General features: G+C 51.8%; 8 protein-coding genes across 8 annotated transcripts; 5 read left to right on the forward strand and 3 right to left on the reverse strand.

The window, feature by feature from the left end:
- Positions 1-1,745: 1,745 nt before the first annotated feature.
- BDV14DRAFT_107244 (uncharacterized protein) lies at positions 1,746-2,392 on the forward strand. The gene has a single exon (XM_073765614.1). It carries the CDS (start codon positions 1,913-1,915, stop codon positions 2,240-2,242), a length of 330 nt encoding a protein of 109 aa, XP_073625327.1. The 5' UTR covers positions 1,746-1,912; the 3' UTR covers positions 2,243-2,392.
- A 653-nt stretch (positions 2,393-3,045) lies between these two features.
- BDV14DRAFT_107252 (allantoicase) lies at positions 3,046-4,490 on the forward strand. The gene has a single exon (XM_073765616.1). It carries the CDS (start codon positions 3,146-3,148, stop codon positions 4,253-4,255), a length of 1,110 nt encoding a protein of 369 aa, XP_073625328.1. The 5' UTR covers positions 3,046-3,145; the 3' UTR covers positions 4,256-4,490.
- Positions 4,491-6,881, reverse strand: BDV14DRAFT_107251 (amino acid permease). The gene is made up of 8 exons (XM_073765615.1): positions 6,656-6,881; positions 6,205-6,605; positions 6,042-6,157; positions 5,815-5,992; positions 5,452-5,766; positions 5,045-5,374; positions 4,881-4,952; positions 4,491-4,810 (listed from the first exon to the last, which is right to left on the reverse strand). The coding sequence occupies exons 1-8, from the start codon at positions 6,710-6,712 to the stop codon at positions 4,726-4,728; spliced, it is 1,554 nt and encodes a 517-aa protein (XP_073625329.1). The 5' UTR covers positions 6,713-6,881; the 3' UTR covers positions 4,491-4,725.
- A 140-nt stretch (positions 6,882-7,021) lies between these two features.
- BDV14DRAFT_107272 (Sec23/Sec24 family protein) lies at positions 7,022-10,532 on the forward strand. Its single transcript, XM_073765620.1, has 6 exons — positions 7,022-8,467; positions 8,517-8,614; positions 8,663-9,003; positions 9,053-9,490; positions 9,538-9,729; positions 9,779-10,532. The coding sequence occupies exons 1-6, from the start codon at positions 7,130-7,132 to the stop codon at positions 10,411-10,413; spliced, it is 3,042 nt and encodes a 1,013-aa protein (XP_073625330.1). The 5' UTR covers positions 7,022-7,129; the 3' UTR covers positions 10,414-10,532.
- On the reverse strand, positions 10,533-11,467 carry BDV14DRAFT_107259 (uncharacterized protein). Its single transcript, XM_073765617.1, has one exon. The coding sequence runs from the start codon at positions 11,254-11,256 to the stop codon at positions 10,651-10,653; it is 606 nt and encodes a 201-aa protein (XP_073625331.1). The 5' UTR covers positions 11,257-11,467; the 3' UTR covers positions 10,533-10,650.
- Positions 11,468-12,428, forward strand: BDV14DRAFT_107260 (putative extracellular thaumatin domain protein). Its single transcript, XM_073765618.1, has one exon. It carries the CDS (start codon positions 11,678-11,680, stop codon positions 12,209-12,211), a length of 534 nt encoding a protein of 177 aa, XP_073625332.1. The 5' UTR covers positions 11,468-11,677; the 3' UTR covers positions 12,212-12,428.
- Positions 12,429-13,087, forward strand: BDV14DRAFT_107261 (uncharacterized protein). The gene has a single exon (XM_073765619.1). It carries the CDS (start codon positions 12,645-12,647, stop codon positions 13,053-13,055), a length of 411 nt encoding a protein of 136 aa, XP_073625333.1. The 5' UTR covers positions 12,429-12,644; the 3' UTR covers positions 13,056-13,087.
- Positions 13,088-16,472: 3,385 nt separating this feature from the next.
- On the reverse strand, positions 16,473-19,358 carry BDV14DRAFT_178488 (Zn(II)2Cys6 transcription factor). The gene is made up of 3 exons (XM_073769594.1): positions 18,419-19,358; positions 18,277-18,365; positions 16,473-18,218 (listed from the first exon to the last, which is right to left on the reverse strand). The coding sequence occupies exons 1-3, from the start codon at positions 19,021-19,023 to the stop codon at positions 17,032-17,034; spliced, it is 1,881 nt and encodes a 626-aa protein (XP_073625334.1). The 5' UTR covers positions 19,024-19,358; the 3' UTR covers positions 16,473-17,031.
- Between the last annotated feature and the right edge of the window lie 604 nt (positions 19,359-19,962).

Consider the following 19,962-nt stretch of genomic DNA (forward strand, 5'->3'; position numbering starts at 1 on the left):
TGCGCGTAAGGCCCTGCTGTGCGCAGAGCCTGGGCTTGGGTCGTGTCTTCCCGCGGGTGTCCATCTTGGCGGGATGAATTAGGGTTTGGTGGTGTAGTTTCGACACCGACATTGTCAAAGCACAGATCGTTAGCCTGGATCCAGACTGCATTCTGTTGTATCGGAAAACGAGCGCGGATAGACTCTGCCGAAGTAAAGATTGCTCGAGGTTTGATCGCTGTTCATCCTAGCGAACAGCGAGGTGTCGTCAGTTCTCGAAGCTACCTCCCCTACCTTCATGGTTTTTCCAAAGTGCTACGAGACAAGGTGACAGTCTCTAGCTGCAGGCTATATGCACTGTTGATCAGCACAAGTGGCAAGCTGCCAGCTGGGGCAAATTAGAGTTTCTGACGAAACAATCGACCTGCAGATAGACCCTGGTAAGAATCCGTTGTCCCGGGAAGAGCTCAGGCAAAGTTTCAAAACAACATCCTAATTAGGCCCTTAGCACGGGTACCTATTTTAAAATCCCTGGGTCGACTGCATCTGGGTTCTGCAGTTAGTGCATCCGGGCAAAAGCAAAGCGAAGGGGCGAGAACCAGGGACCATAATAGATTTGAAATCGGCCCAGGGATAATTTGCTTGCTGGAAGCGCAAGTGATTTTTTTTTGGTACTTTTGTAGATTCAGAGAGCCCAGTTTAAACAGGGACACCCAAGCTGTTGGTGGCTCAGCCCTCGGGTGGAGGCATAATGGCGCCGCGTGTTCGCCTCGTTGGCATAGAAGGACCAGCCTGGGAATTTCGCGGTCACCTGCGGGATCACACCTCGACAATCAAGTCTTCTGGAAATCCCCATGGACACTGAGGCGTGGCTTCTAATCAATGGTACTCCCGAGCCCAGTGATACCTCACTGCCGTAACCGTGATACAACAACGTACACAGCGGCTACCTGCAGCCAGTTCCGGAACGGCCACGAATGGGGGAATTTCTAGAGGGCGATCAAGAATATCCGCCCCTCAGTGATTCTCGAATAGGCTGTTTCGCACGCGGGTAGTTCTGACACCTAAAACACGTTCGTTTGTGACGGACAGTGGGCGGAAAGTGGTCGCCGGTCTTCTTTGATAGTTTCGACTCGGGGAACTAATAAGCGAACTTATCGGGTCACCGGGTTTTATATAGACTTTGCAAAGAAGCCATCCCTCCATCTCGGCCTTGCTCGGACTCAATTTCGCGTGTGTAACGAGTAGATCGCATTACCATATGCCTCGGGCATGTCTGCATCTGGGTGTTGAGCGTCTCGACAAATCTCATGTGCGTTTGTATCTTGAAGATGCACAAAAACGCATCGAACGGACGCCAGCGGGTCCTTCTCGATACGCACCCAGACCGCGTTCGCTATTCGGGCAATGAGTTCTCACCGACTGTCTCTGTTTCTACCGGCAGACCCCAGAAGCAACGGTACTTGACATGCCTGATCTCCAAGCCGACGCTAGGTTGCGCCAAAGCTGTCATAATGGTTTCACAGTTTGGGAAAAACGAGGCTGCCCTAGACGGCCGGAAACGGGATAAGACAACACATAGAGACGGTGAAGAATGAGTGATTGCCTTCCATTGCTGTCAGTTGCATTGGGCGCTTTGCTGGTAACACCCCGACTGCTGGCCTTGACGAGATAAGGGATATAAACCGAGACTCGGTCACCAGAAAAAGGCACCGTCACTCTAGACACTTTGCAAGCCCTCAATACTGTACCTCCTCGCATATCATCTTCGTGGATTCCAGTCTCTCAAGCAAGCTTTAGCGCTCTTCCACAACCGTTATTCACGAAAAGTTGTCCAGACGAACGAACGAAAGTCACCGTCAGTTTGAATCCATACCGCCCTAGCCATTGAACAGCCTGTGCCAGCTGCTTTCGGCTATACCGATACCTGAAAATGCCTCCCAAACCTATAAACAAGACTACCTTCCCCGAGCCACAAGGTCTCGTATACGACGAATCCGACATGGCACTCTTTCGGGCCAAGCTATCATACCACGCCACAATTGATAGCCGGCTCGCCTCAAACGACACCAACCTTATCTCCATCTGCGAGCATCAAGCCCGAATCATCAAACGCTGGGAGATGCTGAAACAGGTTGAGAAGGATATGACCGAGAAAGGCAAAGACTTGTCACCAGGAGAGAAGAAGCAATTGGCACAGTACCAATGGCGCTTCAATTGTCTTGAGAAACTCATTTGTGACAAGGCTGGAGATAGCAGGTAGGGAAAGAGTGAAGGACGGCGACAACGACCCGGTTCATCGGCTGGAACCTGTGGCACTTGGGAGGCATAATGTCGAATTGCATGATTGGCGTTGCTTTAGATCTAGAATAATACCTTTGCACTTTCTTCCCTTAATCTTGTTCGTATAGCTCCGAGTAGAATGTCATCGGTTTCTCTCGACCGTTATTGTCTGCAATCCCTGGCCCGAGTCCGCTGGCGGTTACTCAAGCGCGAACATCAAAGTAACCCTAAGACTCTTGAGTCGATGATTCTAGCAGACGTCACAGTGTAACACCGCAGTATGGTGACCTTGCGTTGCAACCAGAACCAGGGTCAAAAGGCGCTGTTGACGTTGATTCCTTTCGACACCCGACGTCAGGTATGCGAGATCACCGGCGGCATCCTAGCCCCAGTCCTTCGCAAGGCATCTGAGGTTATTCGCGGATCGATTGCGAGATCGAAATGAGATGCGGTTGTCGGAGACCTCCGACGATGAGAGCTGGGGTAGTGGGGCAGAGGAACGACAGCAGACTCGGAGGCATCGAACAGACGGTTTGTTGCAATTGGCAATTGAACTCGGAAGGTGAGCCGGAGACGAGTTTGAGGGAGAGGTGATTTAGAATCAGATAATGAGACTAGAGAAGAGGAGGTGATTGGGAAATGTTTAGGGAAGAGAAGAAGAAGGAGAAGAAGAGGGAAGGAAAGAAGATGAGGGGATCAGATCGAGTAATCGGCTTATCGTGGTGGGGTCAACTCCAACTTCCCTCAGCCCCTCTATACCTGACCTTATAAGACTCCCTTGCGCCTGTCACGGTTTGGATTCATCTTTGCTTCTTCTCTTCTTCAGTTCTGTCACTGACTAGACATTTGACTTGGAGTACCCTGAACCAATCCCACTTTAAAAATGACAGACATCACCTTCGTCCCCGCCGAGGAGATCGATAAGGTCTTTGCGCACACGACCAACCTTGCCTCAGCAGCTCTTAACAGCCAGGTCCTCGCATGCTCCAACGAGTACTTCGCCGCTGCTTCCAACCTTCTTACTCCCACCCCTCCCATCAACCGCCCCGGCGTCTTCATCCACACAGGAGCCTGGTACGATGGCTGGGAAACCCGCCGCCACAACCCAAACCCCTACGACTGGGTTGTCATCAAGCTCGGTGTCGCCAGTGGTTCCATTCAAGGAATTGAAGTTGACACGGGCTTTTTTGTCGGAAACTTCGGCGAGAAAGCTGAGCTTCAAGCGGCGTACGCTCCCGGCGCCACAAACGAGGAGATCTCGGACCCCAACTACAAGGGCTGGACGACAATTCTACCTCCTCAGGAATGTGGCCCGAAGCAACGACGCGCGTGGAAGCTCAACAGCTATGACCCTACAAACCCAACACCATACACCCATGTCCGCCTCCTGATGTACCCAGACGGTGGCTTTGGCCGACTACGCCTATACGGTCACGCGATTCCGCCCACCGTCGAAACCACATCACAAGACCGGAGTGAACTGCCTCAAGAGGAACTCTCTTCTGCTCTGCTCGGTGGTCTCGCCCTCGGTGCCTCGGATCAACATTACACGCCCTGCAGCAACCTCCTCCTCCCCGGCCGCGGAAAGGACATGGGCGACGGATGGGAGACAGCCCGATCCCGCGCCAAAGGGCATGTTGACTGGGCTCTCATCAAGCTCGGACTTCCAGGCTCCGTCTCAAAGATTGTTGTCGACACCAAAGACTTCCGCGGTAACTTTCCCCGCGCTGTGCGCGTTCACGGTCTAGTCGCGGGATCCGTCAGAAAGGATATGGTGCCCTCTCACGACCACGCAGGGTGGGTTGAGTTGCTCAAGGAGGACAAGCCTTGCCAAGCGGATACAGAGCATGTCTTTGAAGCCGCAGACCTCGCTGCCGGAAGCGAGGACCCGAGAACTTTCACTCATGTGAAACTCACGCTTGTGCCTGATGGTGGTGTGAAGAGGTTCCGTATCTTTGGAAAGAGAGATCTCCTCGAAGAACTGAGCTCTTGAACATCTTGGCAAAATCTATGATCTGTAACTTATCGAAATGCATATACCCATCTTATTCTATCAAGTGTTATCCATCATTCCTTTTTTGTGACTCGTTATCATATATATACCCATGGCACCTTCCTCTTGCGTTCGGACTGAAAACCCCATAGCACCTTCCCATCTGCTGAACACCAGCTACGCAAGGCAAGAGCGACCCTGTCACGGGCTCTGAGCGCTCCTTCCCATCTTCAATAATGCTGCGACGGGCTTTTTTTTCTTTTAGTCCAGTTCCATGGTATTACCTCTATCTGGATTGGTGGTAAAGTGGATGGAAGGCAAGTCCGCCTTTTGTGCAGGTAGTGTTCAGTAGTCTATCTTAGCAAAATCTAACACCTACAAGTCTCTCTTTTAACCAAAAACTTATCCAACAAAAATCTTCGCAACGAGTAACAACCGATATCATTTCTCTGTTCTTAGTCGGACCGAGTTCATCCCATAGTCCCGTAGTCCTCCGCGTAATCCTCTGTCGGAATCTCCTGGATGTACTCGTTTGTGCGGGGACCCGTGTATTTTCTAGATACAGTGTTAGCCTAAGCACTGTGGTCCTTCGACAAAGCACCATAAAAGCGGCGCGCTGACATACCCTCTTGCATCAACCCACCACCAAACCAGCGCAAAGACAGCGATGAGCATGCCGACAAAGATTCCGTAGTTCCTGCGAGGCAAAATAAATCAGTATACGTACCACCAGAGGGTATCAATTATCCTCCCTTAATTTCCAAGGGGGAAGAAGAAGAAGAAACATACATATTCTCAACCGTAACCGGCACGCGCGGCGGAAAGAACAACACCGTACTGATAAACACCACCCAAATGATCGAAACCCAATTAATATATCCTCGCCAGCGTCCCAGAGTGAATGGGCCCTCGACGAAGGAAACTTGGTGCTTGTAGATCTGGTGCGCTAGGATTACGGAAACGTACGAGAGGTCGAGGGCTGGTGCTGTGATGGAGAAGATCGCAGTGGCGGTTTGTGTTGAGCCGATGGCAATGCAGTTTAGTGCTATGGCGGCTAGTACAACGAACCAGACTGCGTTAACGGGAGTTTGGGTGTAGGTGTTTATTTTGGAGAGGGTTCTGGTTCCGGGATAATGATACGTTAGTTATTGTCGCTTGATATGGGGGGTGAGATTGTGAGATTGAAGGCAACGCACGAAGAGAAAGGAAGCGCCTCATCACGAGCAAAGGCGTATGCCATTCGCGTGTCCGCGAGCATGGCTGAGCAGCCTGTGAATAGTTGAACGAGGACAGCGAGCCCCCACATTATCATGCCGCCGGTTTTACCGCCTGCGTTCAGGAATATTTGTGCTGCTGGGAGGCCAGTTGATGTGTTGAGTATCGTGTCGAAGTCTGTCAGACAGAAGCAGAGGGAGATGGTTAGGAGCCAGCCCATGGCGCCCGAGACGACGACGGCCGATTGAATAGCTGTTGGGCCTAGGGTAGCGGCGTCGTGAGTTTCTTCAGACATACTTGTCTAGGTTAGCTCCTATCTTCAACAGGGCTTGGAAGGCACTAACTGAGTGGTTCCATCGTAGTCGGTCATTGTCCAGGCTACTGATATGAATCCAAGGAGAAAGGAGAAGAGCTTTGAGCCCCATCCTGATCCGTCGGTGACGTGTGTAAACACCCAGCTAGCTGGCTGCTTGTCGGGCGTGTTGTATAGAAGCACGAAGCAGATGATGAACGTTGCGGCGACTGAGTATGTAAGATACTGTAAGGGCACGAGACAGATCGAAGGACATACTGTTGATTGGCGCAAACCAGATAAAGATGCGGTGTAGAGACTTTGTTGTCATGGAGCTGATGATACCAAGGAATATCAAGAGTGCAATAGACAAACGCACAGTATCCCATGCAGTTCTGAACAATTAGCGAGTGCAAATTCTAGTGTCATAGGGTCAACTCACGGCACGTATGAGTAACCGCCATCGACCACTTGGGAGTTCATACTAGCCGCAGCAAGCAGCATTTGGCTCACGGTATAGGCCACGCTAGAGACACCAGCGGTTTGACCGAGGAGATTACACCAGCCTTGAATCCAAGAGAAGATCGGTACCTGGTCTTCAGGCACAACGTACTTGGTGACAAAGTACATCCCGCCAGCGGTAGGGTAAGCCGAGACCAGCTCTGCAACGGAGCTTCCAATGCAGAAGGCCATGATGGAGCCTAAGAACCAGCACCAAACAGCAGTTGCAGGACCACCAGCGGCCAATGGAGCTCCGAAAGTCGCTGGGACAGACCCAAGCACTCCTAGGATAGAGATGGCATAGGATATGGTCGACCATTTTGAGAATTCCCGTCTCAGTTCCTGCAATTGATTTGTTAGCTACGAGTCATGAGTTGATTCGTTTGTCATGCCTGTTTATAGCCAATGCGAGCTAGGAGGAGCTCATCATCATCGTGGATGGCAGGCATTGTGGAAGTATATCGGTGTGTGCCTCGGCAGTGTGAAAGCTTATCTGCGGTATTGATGGGGAGTCGGTGAATGTCGACGAGGTGCAGAACCACAGCTTCCCCAGTACCTAACACCAGCGGCAAGTGGTGCAGAGCATGTAGAAAACATGATGAAGAAGTTCAAGATAAGATTAGAGCTGCAGGAGGACCGTTGTCGCTCACAACGCCGACAGTCGGACATGAGGGACAAGGCCGGAGATAAGTAAATCCGGAGATTGTTTGGATGCCGTGAAAGGTGGTCATTTCGGCTCTACAGATCACTGCTCGCTCCTGCTTGCACACCTTTGTCACAGGCAGTCCTTTTCATCTCTCGGTAATGGCCCGGCTGTGAGCGTCATTTGATTTCAGCGTTAAGTTTTCATTCTCTCCCCCGACGTTATGGCGGACCATAACTACTATCAATCCCCCGCTCAGGGAGTCGCTCATGGCGATGACCCCTCCAATCCGAATCGAGTCCCTCCTCAGCAGCCATATCCCAGCCAGCACCCTGCTGGCTTCGCCCCCGGCCCTTCACCTCCTCAGCCCGGGGCCTATTACGGAACCGGCGCCCCCCAGCAATGGCCAGCCAACGCATACGGCTCTCCGCCCCCCCTACCCCAACAGCCTCTACAATCTCCGCCTCAGTTTGGATATAATGCCAGCCCACAGCCCGGCATTGGAGGACAGGCAGACCCCATGGTGGGGCTGGCCTCGCAGATGAGCGGGTTGGGAATAATGGGTGAAGGGGCGGCTCGGAGTTCGAAGAAGAAGCATCGTCATGCACACCACGACATTGGCGCAGCTCCAGCATCGCAGCAACCCCTTACCGGCCCGGGTGACGTCCTACAACAGCCTCAAGCTCAGTTCTTGAACACCGGCCTCAACCAAGCTCCTCGCTCCGTTTCACCAGCCCTCAGCGCCCCCGGCGCTGTTCCGCAACCCACAGCTCTCGGACCCCAAGAACCAGGTCATGGAACAGTTCCCACTCAAGGAAGAATTGACCCCGAGCAGATTCCTAGCATACCTCGCTCTCGCGATATCAACGCACAATACTACTTTAGCCATGTCTACCCTACAATGGAACGCCATCTTCCTCCTCCCGCGGCCGTTCCGTTTGTGGCCCATGACCAGGGCAACTCGTCCCCGAAATATGCTCGACTGTCGCTGAACAACATCCCCTCATCCTCTGACTTCCTCTCATCTACCGGACTTCCGCTTGGTATGATACTGCAACCATTTGCTCGTCTCGATGCAGGAGAACAACCGATCCCTGTACTCGATTTCGGGGACGCGGGCCCTCCTCGTTGTCGCCGGTGCCGAACATACATCAACCCGTTCATGTCATTCCGATCAGGTGGAAACAAATTCGTCTGCAACATGTGCACATTCCCCAACGATGTTCCTCCCGAGTACTTTGCCCCGATCGATGTTTCAGGATCACGCGTTGATCGTATGCAACGGCCCGAACTTATGCAAGGTACTGTCGAGTTCCTTGTCCCGAAGGATTATTGGAACAAAGAGCCTGTTGGTCTCCGAACACTGTTCCTGATCGATGTTAGCTCGGAGTCAATTAGCAGAGGTTTCTTGAAGGGAGTGTGCAAGGGGATTCTGAATGCTCTGTACGAGGATGAACCCTTAGAAAACGTCGACGAAGCTACGCCAGTGCGAAAGATACCCGAGGGGTCAAAAATCGGAATTGTCACATACGACCGGGAGATTCATTTCTACAACCTGAGTGTACGCTGGCTTCCGTCTCCTGGCACATACAAAAGCTAACAATCATTAGGCGGAACTTCAACAGGCACAGATGATGGTGATGACGGACCTACAAGAACCATTCGTTCCTCTTAGTGATGGACTTTTCGTTGATCCCTACGAGTCGAAGTGAGTAACATCACCACTAGAATTTTCTTGCTTTACTGACCATGGAAGGAACGTCATTACTTCTCTTCTGAATTCGATCCCGAGCATCTTCTCTCGTGTCAAAGCTGCGGAAACTGCTCTCCTACCTGCGCTCAATGCGGCACTGTCCGCCTTGCAAGCCACTGGTGGTAAGATCATTGGGGCTACTTGTACGCTGCCTACTTTCGGCCCTGGTGCTCTGTCACTTCGAGACGATCCAAAGGCCCACGGAACGGATGCCGAGAGAAAGCTATTCACAACTGAGAATACTGCTTGGCGAGAGACCGCTGGGAAACTGGCGGAGGCCGGTGTGGGTGTCGACATGTTCATAGCAGCTCCTAGCGGTACATACATGGACGTTGCTACCATCGGTCGGTCGCCTCTGTATTACTGTTTTGCTTCTTGCTAACTTTACTTCAGGTCATGTCCCCGAAGTTACGGGCGGTGAAACCTTCTTCTACCCCAACTTCCACGCACCCCGGGATATCCGCAAGCTTTCTGAGGAGTTCGCACACGCAGTAACCAGAGAGACCGGCTATCAAGCACTTATGAAGGTCCGTTGCTCTAACGGACTGCAAGTATCAGCGTATCACGGAAACTTCGTGCAACATACATTTGGTGCTGATCTTGAAATCGGTGCAATGGACGCCGACAAGGCGATTGCCGTTCTGTTCAGCTATGATGGGAAGCTTGATACGAAGCTCGATGCACACTTCCAGGCGGCCTTATTGTACACATCGGCCAATGGCCAACGTCGAGTACGTTGTATCAACATAGTGGCGGCGGTCAATGAGGGCGGACTAGACACTATGAAGTTCATCGATCAAGACGCAGTCGTGAGCTTGATCGCTAAAGAAGGTATGCTTACCCCGTTCTCTATAAATGCTATTTACTGATGGTGTTAGCTGCCGCGAAAACGCTGGACAAAAGTCTCAAAGACCTCCGAGGGAGCATTACAGAAAAGTCAGTTGATATATTCAGCGGATACCGGAAGATCTTTTCTGGGTCGCATCCGCCTGGTCAGCTTGTACTGCCTGAGAACCTGAAGGAGTTCTCCATGTTCATTCTAGGGTTAATTAAGTCGCGAGCATTCAAAGGTACGTTCTGTTATCTCAGTGCTGTATTCGGGCTAATTCGCTTTGCTAGGTGGCCAAGAATCATCGGATCGACGAATCCACGACATTCGCATGGTACGATCAATAGGCTGCACTGAACTTTCACTATACCTCTACCCTCGAATTGTCCCTGTCCATAACATGCAGCCGGAAGACGGCTTCCCCAATGAGCAAGGACAACTGCAGGTTCCTCCGTCACTGCGCGCCAGCTTCTCCAAGATCGAGGAGGGTGGAGTTTACCTGGTCGACGACGGCCAGCAGTGCCTCTTGTGGCTTCATGCACAGGTTTCTCCTAACCTCCTGGAGGACCTCTTCGGCCCTGGACACGCGTCTCTCCAGGACCTCAACCCCCAAACCTCGGCAATCCCACTGCTCGAAACACATCTCAATGCGCAGGTCCGCAACTTACTTCAGTACTTCTCCACCATCCGAGGCTCCAAACGGGTGACAATTCAGCTGGCCCGCCAGGGACTCGACGGTGCCGAGTACGAGTTCGCCCGACTGCTAGTAGAAGACCGTAACAACGAGGCGCAAAGTTACGTTGACTGGTTGGTGCACACCCATCGGCAAATCAATATGGAGTTAGCCGGACGCCGGAAACGCGAAGAAGCTACTGGGGAGGGATCGCTGGCGGGCCTCACAGGGCTACGAGCACCCTATTGGTAAAAACTATTCCAAATCTAATTCTCTTCTTGCGTTACATCGTCTTGCATTTGTATTCTGGGCCTCATTGAGAGCAATATCAATATACCACGGTTGTTCGAGTTTCATATCACTATGCCTTCGTTGACTACCCTCTGTCCGAGAAACCGCCAAGATCATCTGGGCCATCCCAACGGTCTAGAACACCACAGGGCGAGGCCCGCTTAGACTCAAGATAGAGTACAAACTAGGACCACACCATCATCGACGGCGCCCTCCCGAGGCCAAGATCCGAAGCGGACGCGGCCCCTCCGGATCTGGAAGGTACCAGAGATTTCGTCTCGAAGCTTTTGTCCGCTGGCCCACGCTGGACAACGGTTGACCAGGAGAAAACCAATCTTTGCGCTGCGTTATGGTCAAACACAGTGTTGCCTCCACCCGGCGGTCGATGGCCGACAAAGACCCGACAAAAAACCCAAGGCCCTGAACTCGTGGCTCGCTCCAAAGAATCTGGTTAATTGGCGGGCGAATCGGGCGCGGCTTCGGCAAGTGCCAATTCTTAAGCCTTCTTCTATTTTTCGATCGAGCCGTGGTACTATACAACTTTGCCTTTGTCCGAACCAAGCTTCGCTGGTGCGGAATTGCCGCGACCAGAAAGCAAAGGAACTTGGGTTTTCCACGGCCAATAAGATAGCCTTGTGTTTTCCCACGACCTTCGCCAAACTGCCACTGCCGCTTTACCGATCTGCCATGGAACTGTCCAGACTTGGGGTCTACTGGGGCCGGGTGCCGTACATCGGCATTGTGGAACGGCGGGGCATACCTATACCAATCGCTGAGGCTCCCTATACAAGCCGTAGCAGGCATGTCGCCGGATATATGCAATGTGGCGTCAGATGCCAGGTACACCACTCCCGCCAGGGGACCCTACGCAAAATCCACGTTGCCTTGACAAGGGTCTGGATCAATGTGGACCCTCTTTGCTCTTTTACACAGGGTGCTCCATTTCGCCATCGAAATGCCTCATCTCTCAGTCAGAGGTGGGGATCCCCCCGGTGCCAGGGCCTGGGATCGCAGGTATAAGAACCCCTGGAGATCCGGTCTTCATCATTTTCTTCTTCATCAACGACATTCACTTGATCAAAGTACGATCTTTCAGTCATTTTTGACTAGCCTTTCTCTTTTTTTTTTTGTCTTAGGACACTTACACTCTCTTGAGTCTCTATACTCAACCATCACAATCTCTTATTACAAGACTTCGTTTTAGTCAATCCCTTTTATTATCAAAATGATGTTCACCAAGGCTTTCGTCGCTGCTACCTTCGCTACCCTCGCGGCAGCTCTCCCTCAGCCCACTGTCGTCCGTCGCCAGGGCGGCGGCGGAGGCGTCACCATCGTTAACAACATGGACACCGACGTCTACGCCTGGTCTGTCTCCAACAGCGCCAGCAACATGCAGACCCTCTCTGCCAACGGCGGTTCCTACAACGAGAACTGGCAGGACAACTCCAACGGCGGCGGCATCTCGATCAAGCTATCCACCAGTCAAGAGCAGGTCGACGTCCTACAGTTCGAGTACACGCAGTCTGGGGAGACCATCTTCTGGGACATGTCGTGCATCGACATGGACCGTGCTTCGTCCACCTTCACCCAGCACGGCTTCGACGTCTCCCACACCTCTCAGGCTACCAGCGATTGCCCCGCTGTCTCCTGCCACGCCGGCGACACCTCCTGCGCTGAGGCCTACCTCCAGCCCAAGGACGACCACGCCACCCACGGCTGCCCCATCAACACCAGCTTCACCCTGACTCTCGGCGCGTAAAAACGTCACCGGTTGGGTCTCATTTTTGTCTTTTTTCCAAACTTTTTTCTTCCAACTTCGCTTCGTCCACTCGTTTCAGACCCTTTATGACGACATACACACGCTCTTTTTTGACGACTTCTATGATACTCCGCACGGTTTTTATGGTTTTACGTTTCTCATGCTTGAGAGGATTACGATGGGTTTACGCTTGGTATGATGGGACATTGGAACATGTTTATTAGACTTCTTTTCGTGTTTTGGGTCTCCTGGTTGGTGGGATAAAGAAAAGTCTTGCGCTTGACGCAGATCTTGAATCGGGATTGATTTTTTGTCTTGATCTTCATGTTTATAGATCGAGTGTCGTTTTGGACTACTCCTGGTTGAGTATACTTTCCTCTCGCTAGGAATAAATTGGCTTTGATCTTCGCAATCAGATACAGTCTCACTATAGATGGAATTTTGCATTTTCTACTTTCTACTACCCCAATACTTTTTTTCTCCTCTCGTATTTCTTCCTGGGGAAGTTCGTCCTTCAGAATTGGGGATTGGGGAATTGACTTGGTTCACTTGCCACCTCTTCCTTCATTCTCTTCTCAGTATTTCTTTCTCTTTACGCATACCAATTTTCAATCTCTATTCTCTTGCCACATTCGACCTCAGTATGACCCCATTGTCCTTACCATTTTCTGCGCTCCATTGGAGCCCATCCGAATCCTCCACTGCTTCTCGGCTACCGACTAGTCTAAGTCTAAGGTTACCTATCCCGCATCGAGCTCTATCATCCATTATCCCCACTCTTCGTATACTCTCATTCCCTTTCACCTCTCTACGTTTGGAAATACCACACTGGAAAGAGCACTAAGCAATGAAAAGGAGAATATCTCCGTCTACACCCCCAAATATGAAAGTCAAACAAAGCCTCAAACTCAATGAAGCGGGAGCTTAATATTATCCCATGCAGCGTGGACGTGGGAGGAAACGTGGGCGCCACCGAAGTCAATTAAGTCATTTGCGCAAAGCCCACGATCGAAGCGAAGAGTAGGCAGACTGTAGAGTAGGAGGGCATGGGAAACGGCATCCTCTTCCGTCCCTCCCTCAATACAAGCCACCTACCTCAGCCTGCGCCCACCATGCTACTGCGCGACATGCGGTGTCTGTCCGAGACAGAGTAGTAGTGACGTGTGCTTAAAAATCGAACAGCTCCGACAGCCCACCCCCAGCTCCAAGCCCTCGGCATTCCAAGGCAACGGCAGAAAGAAAGTGGGCATTCGACCCTTCTCGCCAGAGACAGTGGGGTTCTGTCAGACAATGAGATCGATGGATTTTTGACGGCTGTGGGGGTTGCGCGGCGAATGAGGGTGCTTTGGGTAGATAAGCTTATGTAAGGTACGCTTATCCTTGTCTCCATTGGTGGTGAGCAGACGGTGTGGGGGTAAAGTCTATTTATTGTATGGTGATTGGCTGTGCGGCTGGTAGGGCTGCGCGAATCAAACTTTATTGTGTCGATGGAGTTGAGCGCAATGGATCTCGATGGATCTTTTCAGCTTCGAGACAAGGATCCACACGACAGTTGGTTGTGGGTTGGTGTGGGTGAAATCGGAACTTGAGGATGGGTTTCCCGCCTCCAGCCTAACGAACGAGACCCTGCGCAAGTGCGCAGTGAGACAGTTGCGCCTGCATGCTGACGTTGCCTGCCTGTTCACCGGCTCCGGCTCTACCTCCGCGGGCTCTGTGCTTTCCTTCAGCCTGTTCTGGGTTCTCGGCAATTGTGCGCTGCTTTGTCTGGCTGGGTGTCAAGTCCATGTCCAAGCGTTCCAAATCACTTGCAGCGCGCTGATCGCGCCTCCACTGCTCGTCTGGATTGCTCTTCGTGGAAGGGTGTCGTATGTACGTTGTAGCCTGCAGACACTGAAGTCGGCCACAGAGTGTATGCCGAGGTCTACCGGTGACCTTTGCGCGAATGCTGTGCGATTGACTTTGCGCACCCTCTTACCTTATGCGCTTGTTCACAGCTTGAGACACTGAGCGTAGTTATCCGGTAACTGATTAGGCTGCTGGGTGATTTACCCGAGTACAGCATGAGGCATCTTGTGGTTCCGCGAACGTTAAAAGGACGATCAACTCCAACAATAATAGTCGCAACCTCTTAAACTAGCCGTTTGGATGGCTCGATCAGAAAGAGTCCAGCATCAAAAAGACGGCTTGTTGACTATCCAGATTCCGTCCAAAATATTGAAGACATGCGGACATTGCTGGTCTCCAAGCTGCAACCTGCTCTTTCCTATTTCGGTGACACCAGTGGCACCTTCCGTGGCAGTATTCCAATGATGCTATCACTAGTGAGGAAGGAGCGAGGGAGGGCTGTAGTGGTTGTTCCTTCCTATCTCGTCAACGTCCATCATGCCTTCTGAAAACAATACCACTCTTCCAAAAACAAGAGCGATAAGACGAAGCACATTCTGCTCCTGCCTGATTCATGGCATTGGAGTCTTCGATGTGAGAAAGTGGCGGTAGCTGAGCCCAAGGACTCCCCCAACTGAGCATTCGGATTGGGTGTCAGTGCCGCGCTGAATGGGTATGAGGAAGATCACCGAAGAATCTCTTGGGAGCCCCGCCACCCCGGATGCCGCATGGAAGAAATTCGACCAGCACCACGGTGAACTAGGACGAACTGCCAAATGCGGTCGGCGCTTCCAGTAGCACACCCCATGGTTCGGAGGGTAGAGAGAACCGGGGTTGCACTGTACTGCCGCCCAGTCAACCAGGGCTCGGTTAAGGTAAGGGTTGGGGTCAGCACCCCATCGCTCGCCTTGCCTGCAAGTTGCCTCTCGAGCTCTATGGAAGGCTCATAAGTCTGTATCACGGCCGGCCAGGAATGCACCGAGTTTCGATATGCTCTAAAAAATGGTGCGGGCCATTGCCTTGTCCTTTGGAACATCGCATAGTGCATGGATGGGTATCGTAGAGATGAAAGTTGACTTTGTAGCAGAGGATGAAACAGCTGTTGACGCTGAAGGATGTATTGCAGTTGAATGACAGGTAGAAGGCAGCTGTTTCGACCGGAGGCGTCCCTCCCTACCTGCACTCGACACCTCGACGAAGAAAGAGGGAGTACTCGTTCAAGTTCAGGCCACGCACCCGGTCAAAAGCTAGGTGTATGTCCCCTTGCCCTAAGCTCTACACCGTTTCCCCAAGTCGCTTCTTCCCCATCCAGGGAATACTCCATTCCGTATCAAGTAGGCAAGAGCGCATTGGTCGTCCCTTCCTTATAGGTTGTACTAGTTGGCGACCCCTCGCTAGGAGGGAAGGAACGACTGGTGCCCGGCGATGGCCAAAATGGAAAGAGCGACACATAGAGCATATGTAGGCGAAATAGAGCACCGGGGACACCTGCCTTTGTTCCAATGCACCCTTGCCAACGTCCAATTTGTTCCTCCCCGCGTATTCAACAGGAACTATCATATTTCGAGGCGGATGGCTCTTGCCCGGTTCAGGGAAAGGGGTGTCTTTGTGCTTCGTGCTCACTATACGGCATGATATGAGGCGGGTAGCGAGGGTACTGGAGGTCTCGTGAGAAGAGTAAGCGAGACATCGTTGATACTGCTCCCTCTGCAGTCGGGCGCAAAGCACGTAAGGTCATGGCTCGGTAATCAGATTTCAGTTTCACTCATAGAATCTATGATCTTTCCAAACTGTTTTGATTAGCAAGCTTCTGTAGAAGATCTAGAGTCCATCCTTACTCTCCCGCCTTTCTCTCCAGTAGCGAAGCAGGCAGACAGTGTCAAAGGTTGTTCAATGACATTAGATAACGAGCGGGGGTGTGACTTACCTCGGTGGTGACGAACAGCTAGTCATGTATGTCTTGCAACCCAATGGGTAGGTGGACAGACGTGCGAGAGTAGACTGGTGATTACCAGATATTACACGGGGAGCAGGCATTTGATTGTGCTGCTGAAGGTGATGGCGGCAGAGAGGGACGATGAAGTGAAATTCAAGAGGGCAGGTAGATTGTGGGAAGAGAGGAAACAGACGAAGAGGAGATGGATACGCCCGCAAGGTTCTCATTAACTGCATCTGCATCTTATGCTTGAGTTATGCCATATTACTCGAAGACCTATACTACACAATAAACACTAGAAAACACACATAATGAATCATAATCATCATAATTGTTATACAACGCTTTTGGTATACAACAAAAACCACACAAACATCACACCTATATACGTATACTCAATGTGCTTCATACAAAATATTTACATCTGCTTATATAGACAGTTGAAGCGAAAAGAAAAGAAAAGAAAAGAAAAGAAAAGAAATACCGTATACCAGCATGAGAATCCTATAAGAAAAGAAAAACGAACCCAAAATCAAACAAAAGCCAAACCAGACCTGAACTCAGAACTCATGACCAAATAATTCATCACCATCACCATAGATCGCCGCGTACACGCCGTCAATGGATATAGAATACAGGCCAATCCAAGCCGGAGCAATGCAGACAGCGCGAAAGCCAAAGAAGAACGAACACCAGCCGATTGTTCCTCCCAATCTTGTTTGTTGTTGTTGGTGATAAGTTGGGGTTACTAGAGGGCTGTTTGCTTGTCTTGCCTGGTCATGCCTTGCCTTGCTATTCCTCCTCTTGATCGCTTGCGCTGGGAATAGACGACGAAAAAACTTTCTCCGCCGTATTTTTAGTGGGTGGGAAAAAGCACACCCCAAATAACCAACCGTCCGAACCAGATCGCCAAACATGATTGGTATGTTAATGCAAGAAATGAAACGCCAGGTTCACTCGCAGAGCTGGGTGAACCATGCAGAAAGCAAAGCGTATAGAATCAGGTAATGAGGAAATCCATGTTCATCTCCTTGATGATTCTCTCCCAATCCCAACTATCTTCCATTCTCGTATCCATGACCTCCCAAACACGCTGAACAACCTTGAATGCCGGTTCGATGTTACGGAGGTTGGAGTAGGCCTTGAGCGCCTCGAAGCCCTTCTGGATTCGCTCACGCTGTCTAGGCACAAAAGCCGAGCATCCTAGGAGGAACAACGGCATGAGAACGATACTGAAGGCGCCTGCGTCTTGCGGTAGAAGATCCATGTATTCAAGACCGTCGTCGACAACCTGAGCAATCTTATCGCTTGGTCTTGAAGGGCGGATTGTGCGGTATAGGTAGACCCAGGTTGATTGCCGGTATAGCTGGGCGAGGTAGTAGTTGGGTGTATTAGGCGGATGAGACGTTTCCCATGTTCGGATAGAGGAATCAATCAGGACGGCGTCGCTGAGAATCTGGTAATCAACAGCGGGCTCGTACCCCTCACTGAATCGTTGTCGAATACGATCTCGGAGCCGAGTGACCTGAGAAATGTAGCGGAATAGACCGTCGAATACACCGAGGAAGCTACCGGCTTGCGCGTGCGGCACAAAATCGGGAAGTCGTAGTTCGCCATCCAGATGAGCCGGTCTTCGGTCAAGCGAGGTGATCGAGTTGGAGACATCGTGATATTGAAAGAACTCGACAATGAACTGCCGGAAGTTCTCGTTGCGCGGTTTTTGCGTCACGAGAAGGTATCGAGCTGCGTCCATGTGCGGGCGGTACTCGCCGTTGGTCTCGCCTTCGCAAATGGTGTTTAGACTGAGCGCGATCGTGGAAGCGATGATGGGATCCTCCGACAGCAGCTCCGGCTCCTGCTCCGTCATGGCCGACCTAGCTGTGATATTCGCCTTCAGATCCCGGATGGCGCGGTGGAAGTGATAGTATTTTCGCTCCTTCACCCCTGGCTCTTGATTTAACCCCGACAAGTGTGACCCTGACAAGCACATCAATGAGTGCATCAAACCCCGGTGTTGCGTCGCCATCGGGAGGAGGATTTCTTTGAACGGATTCGAATCATCGTTGATGAGGGTGAGGACGCGACTGAAGCCGTATACGAAGTGGTCGAGTAACTTGCGATCCATCTCGGTTTCGATTCCGTCGATAAGGATGGGAAGGGAGCGATGTACCACCGGTTGGGTCCTAGCTGTGGAGAAAAAAAAGGTCAGCTTGACAGGGAATCCCTTGTAATCGAGTTTACTCACCATCCTCCATCTTTTGCTTCCCGCTCTTCCATATTTCTTTCGGGGGATATCCTTCACAAACGACAGCATTCTTCTGGCAGTTTAGACAGCTGGTCGCACAAGGTCAGCATCTCCCCGCCCCGATCAGAACTCTAGCACTTACGCAGGCTTTGTCTCGTCGCATTTCTTCTTGCGCCGTCTACAAGTGATACAGCCGGTCTTGGAGCGGCCCTTTGTGACCTTGAGCTGGCCACCGGGCACAGGCAGGGGGTGCTTGCGCGGGCGACCGCGCTTCCGTGGAACGTTGACGGGAACAACCGAGGAATCCGTGGTGGTCGCATGGGGCCCTGAGTTTGACGTCTCCACCCCTAGGGGTTTCAGTCGTTGCAGTTCATCATCGTCGTCCAGCTCCTCTACTTTCGGAACTACATCAGGCTCTGGCGACGCAAGGACGTTGAACTGGAAGATCGCAGACGGGCCGATCATGGTTGTTGGAAATTTTACGCCGCCATCGCCGGGGGGAGAGCTGTCGGAGGGGCCGTCGGCGTCCCACGAAGCCGGAGAATCGTTGGAGGTGTCGTCCGTGCTCACGCTGGCGCGATGGGAGAGCGAGTCGTCCATGGAGTAGTCTGGGAAGGCGGGAGGTTCGGCTAGACTCGAATGAAGGTCGGAGGGTTGGGAATGTGGCAGGTAGCCATGGGAAGGGTTATTTTCAAGATCGGAGGATGGAGGGAGGATGAAAGTGTGAGAGTTTTGCATGGACAACATTGACCATACAGAGGCGACCCGAGGGGTCAGCGCAGCAGATTCGCGGAAGCGACGGGCGGGAAAGTGATGACGCCGTTCCCGGGTAAAGAGTGGACCGTAGCGACTCGTCGGGGAGACCGAAGAAGAGAGTGAGGGTAGAAAGGAACCCAGAGGGAGAAAGAGAGAGAGAGAGAGGAGCGAGCGAGATTGAGACGGTGGTGCTGGTGCTGGTGCTGGTGCTGGTGGTGGGAGGATGTTCCTGGGAGAAGTGGGGGCGACCAGTCCTTGGCTGCTTTAGTAGAAGACGAGGAGGAGTTGAATAGCCTAGAGAATGGCGAAAGAGAAGCAAAGCGAGAAAAAGAGCTAACAGAGCAGACCAGGGCCGGGGCGGGTCTAGGACTTATAGTAGGCAAGAAGTATATAGAGCATTAAAACCAGTCATTTTCATGAATAATGACAATCGGGTTGTATGACTGGAGTGCGAGGGCTGCGAGGATTGGCGAGGGCGGATCAGCGGACCCAGCGAGGGCATCCAGACTAGGCAACTCTCGCTGTCTGTCGCTTTCGCCCAAGAATGCGGGGGGATTGGCAAGAAACTTCGCTAGAAACTTTGCTTGTTTTGCTTTTTCTGCCGATTTGGCTGCTTTTCCTGATTTTGCTGCTGGTTTTTTTTCTGCCGTAAACCAATTTATGCATGCTAATGACGACGGCGGCGGAGATCCTCTAGGACTGTCTACCTGTTGGTGCCCGGGTCTGGGGAATCCTCGCCTGATGCAGCAGCAGTCGATTTGGGAATTTTTGATTACGAACTGCACGCTGTTTTTAGTTGCCCACTAGAGGCCAACTTATAGTCGCCCTCAGACTAGTAGCCTTGATCCCGCCATTATTGTCTTGCCAACACCTCACCGAGGGCTGTTCTAGTCTCTATTGACTCTGAAAGTCTCCTCAGAGTTGCTCCTA

This window comes from Aspergillus stella-maris (genome assembly GCF_047715825.1).
Source record: "Aspergillus stella-maris strain CBS 113639 unplaced genomic scaffold BDV14scaffold_52, whole genome shotgun sequence".
Taxonomy (NCBI): domain Eukaryota; kingdom Fungi; phylum Ascomycota; class Eurotiomycetes; order Eurotiales; family Aspergillaceae; genus Aspergillus; species Aspergillus stella-maris.

Coding starts and splice junctions, on each gene's coding strand:
- BDV14DRAFT_107244 (XM_073765614.1), top strand. CDS start 1,913: ATGCCTCCCAAACCTATAAACAAGACTACCTTCCCCGAGCCACAAGGT.
- BDV14DRAFT_107252 (XM_073765616.1), top strand. CDS start 3,146: ATGACAGACATCACCTTCGTCCCCGCCGAGGAGATCGATAAGGTCTTT.
- BDV14DRAFT_107251 (XM_073765615.1), bottom strand. CDS start 6,712: ATGCCTGCCATCCACGATGATGATGAGCTCCTCCTAGCTCGCATTGGC. Junction 5,993..6,041: donor CTGGTTTGCGCCAATCAACA/GTATGTCCTTCG, acceptor TTACATACTCAG/TCGCCGCAACGTTCATCATC. Junction 5,375..5,451: donor GAGGCGCTTCCTTTCTCTTC/GTGCGTTGCCTT, acceptor TCCCGGAACCAG/AACCCTCTCCAAAATAAACA.
- BDV14DRAFT_107272 (XM_073765620.1), top strand. CDS start 7,130: ATGGCGGACCATAACTACTATCAATCCCCCGCTCAGGGAGTCGCTCAT. Junction 8,468..8,516: donor TTCATTTCTACAACCTGAGT/GTACGCTGGCTT, acceptor AACAATCATTAG/GCGGAACTTCAACAGGCACA. Junction 9,730..9,778: donor TAAGTCGCGAGCATTCAAAG/GTACGTTCTGTT, acceptor TCGCTTTGCTAG/GTGGCCAAGAATCATCGGAT.
- BDV14DRAFT_107259 (XM_073765617.1), bottom strand. CDS start 11,256: ATGCCTGCTACGGCTTGTATAGGGAGCCTCAGCGATTGGTATAGGTAT.
- BDV14DRAFT_107260 (XM_073765618.1), top strand. CDS start 11,678: ATGATGTTCACCAAGGCTTTCGTCGCTGCTACCTTCGCTACCCTCGCG.
- BDV14DRAFT_107261 (XM_073765619.1), top strand. CDS start 12,645: ATGGAATTTTGCATTTTCTACTTTCTACTACCCCAATACTTTTTTTCT.
- BDV14DRAFT_178488 (XM_073769594.1), bottom strand. CDS start 19,023: ATGTTGTCCATGCAAAACTCTCACACTTTCATCCTCCCTCCATCCTCC. Junction 18,366..18,418: donor TGCGACGAGACAAAGCCTGC/GTAAGTGCTAGA, acceptor TTGTGCGACCAG/CTGTCTAAACTGCCAGAAGA. Junction 18,219..18,276: donor GAAGCAAAAGATGGAGGATG/GTGAGTAAACTC, acceptor TTTTCTCCACAG/CTAGGACCCAACCGGTGGTA.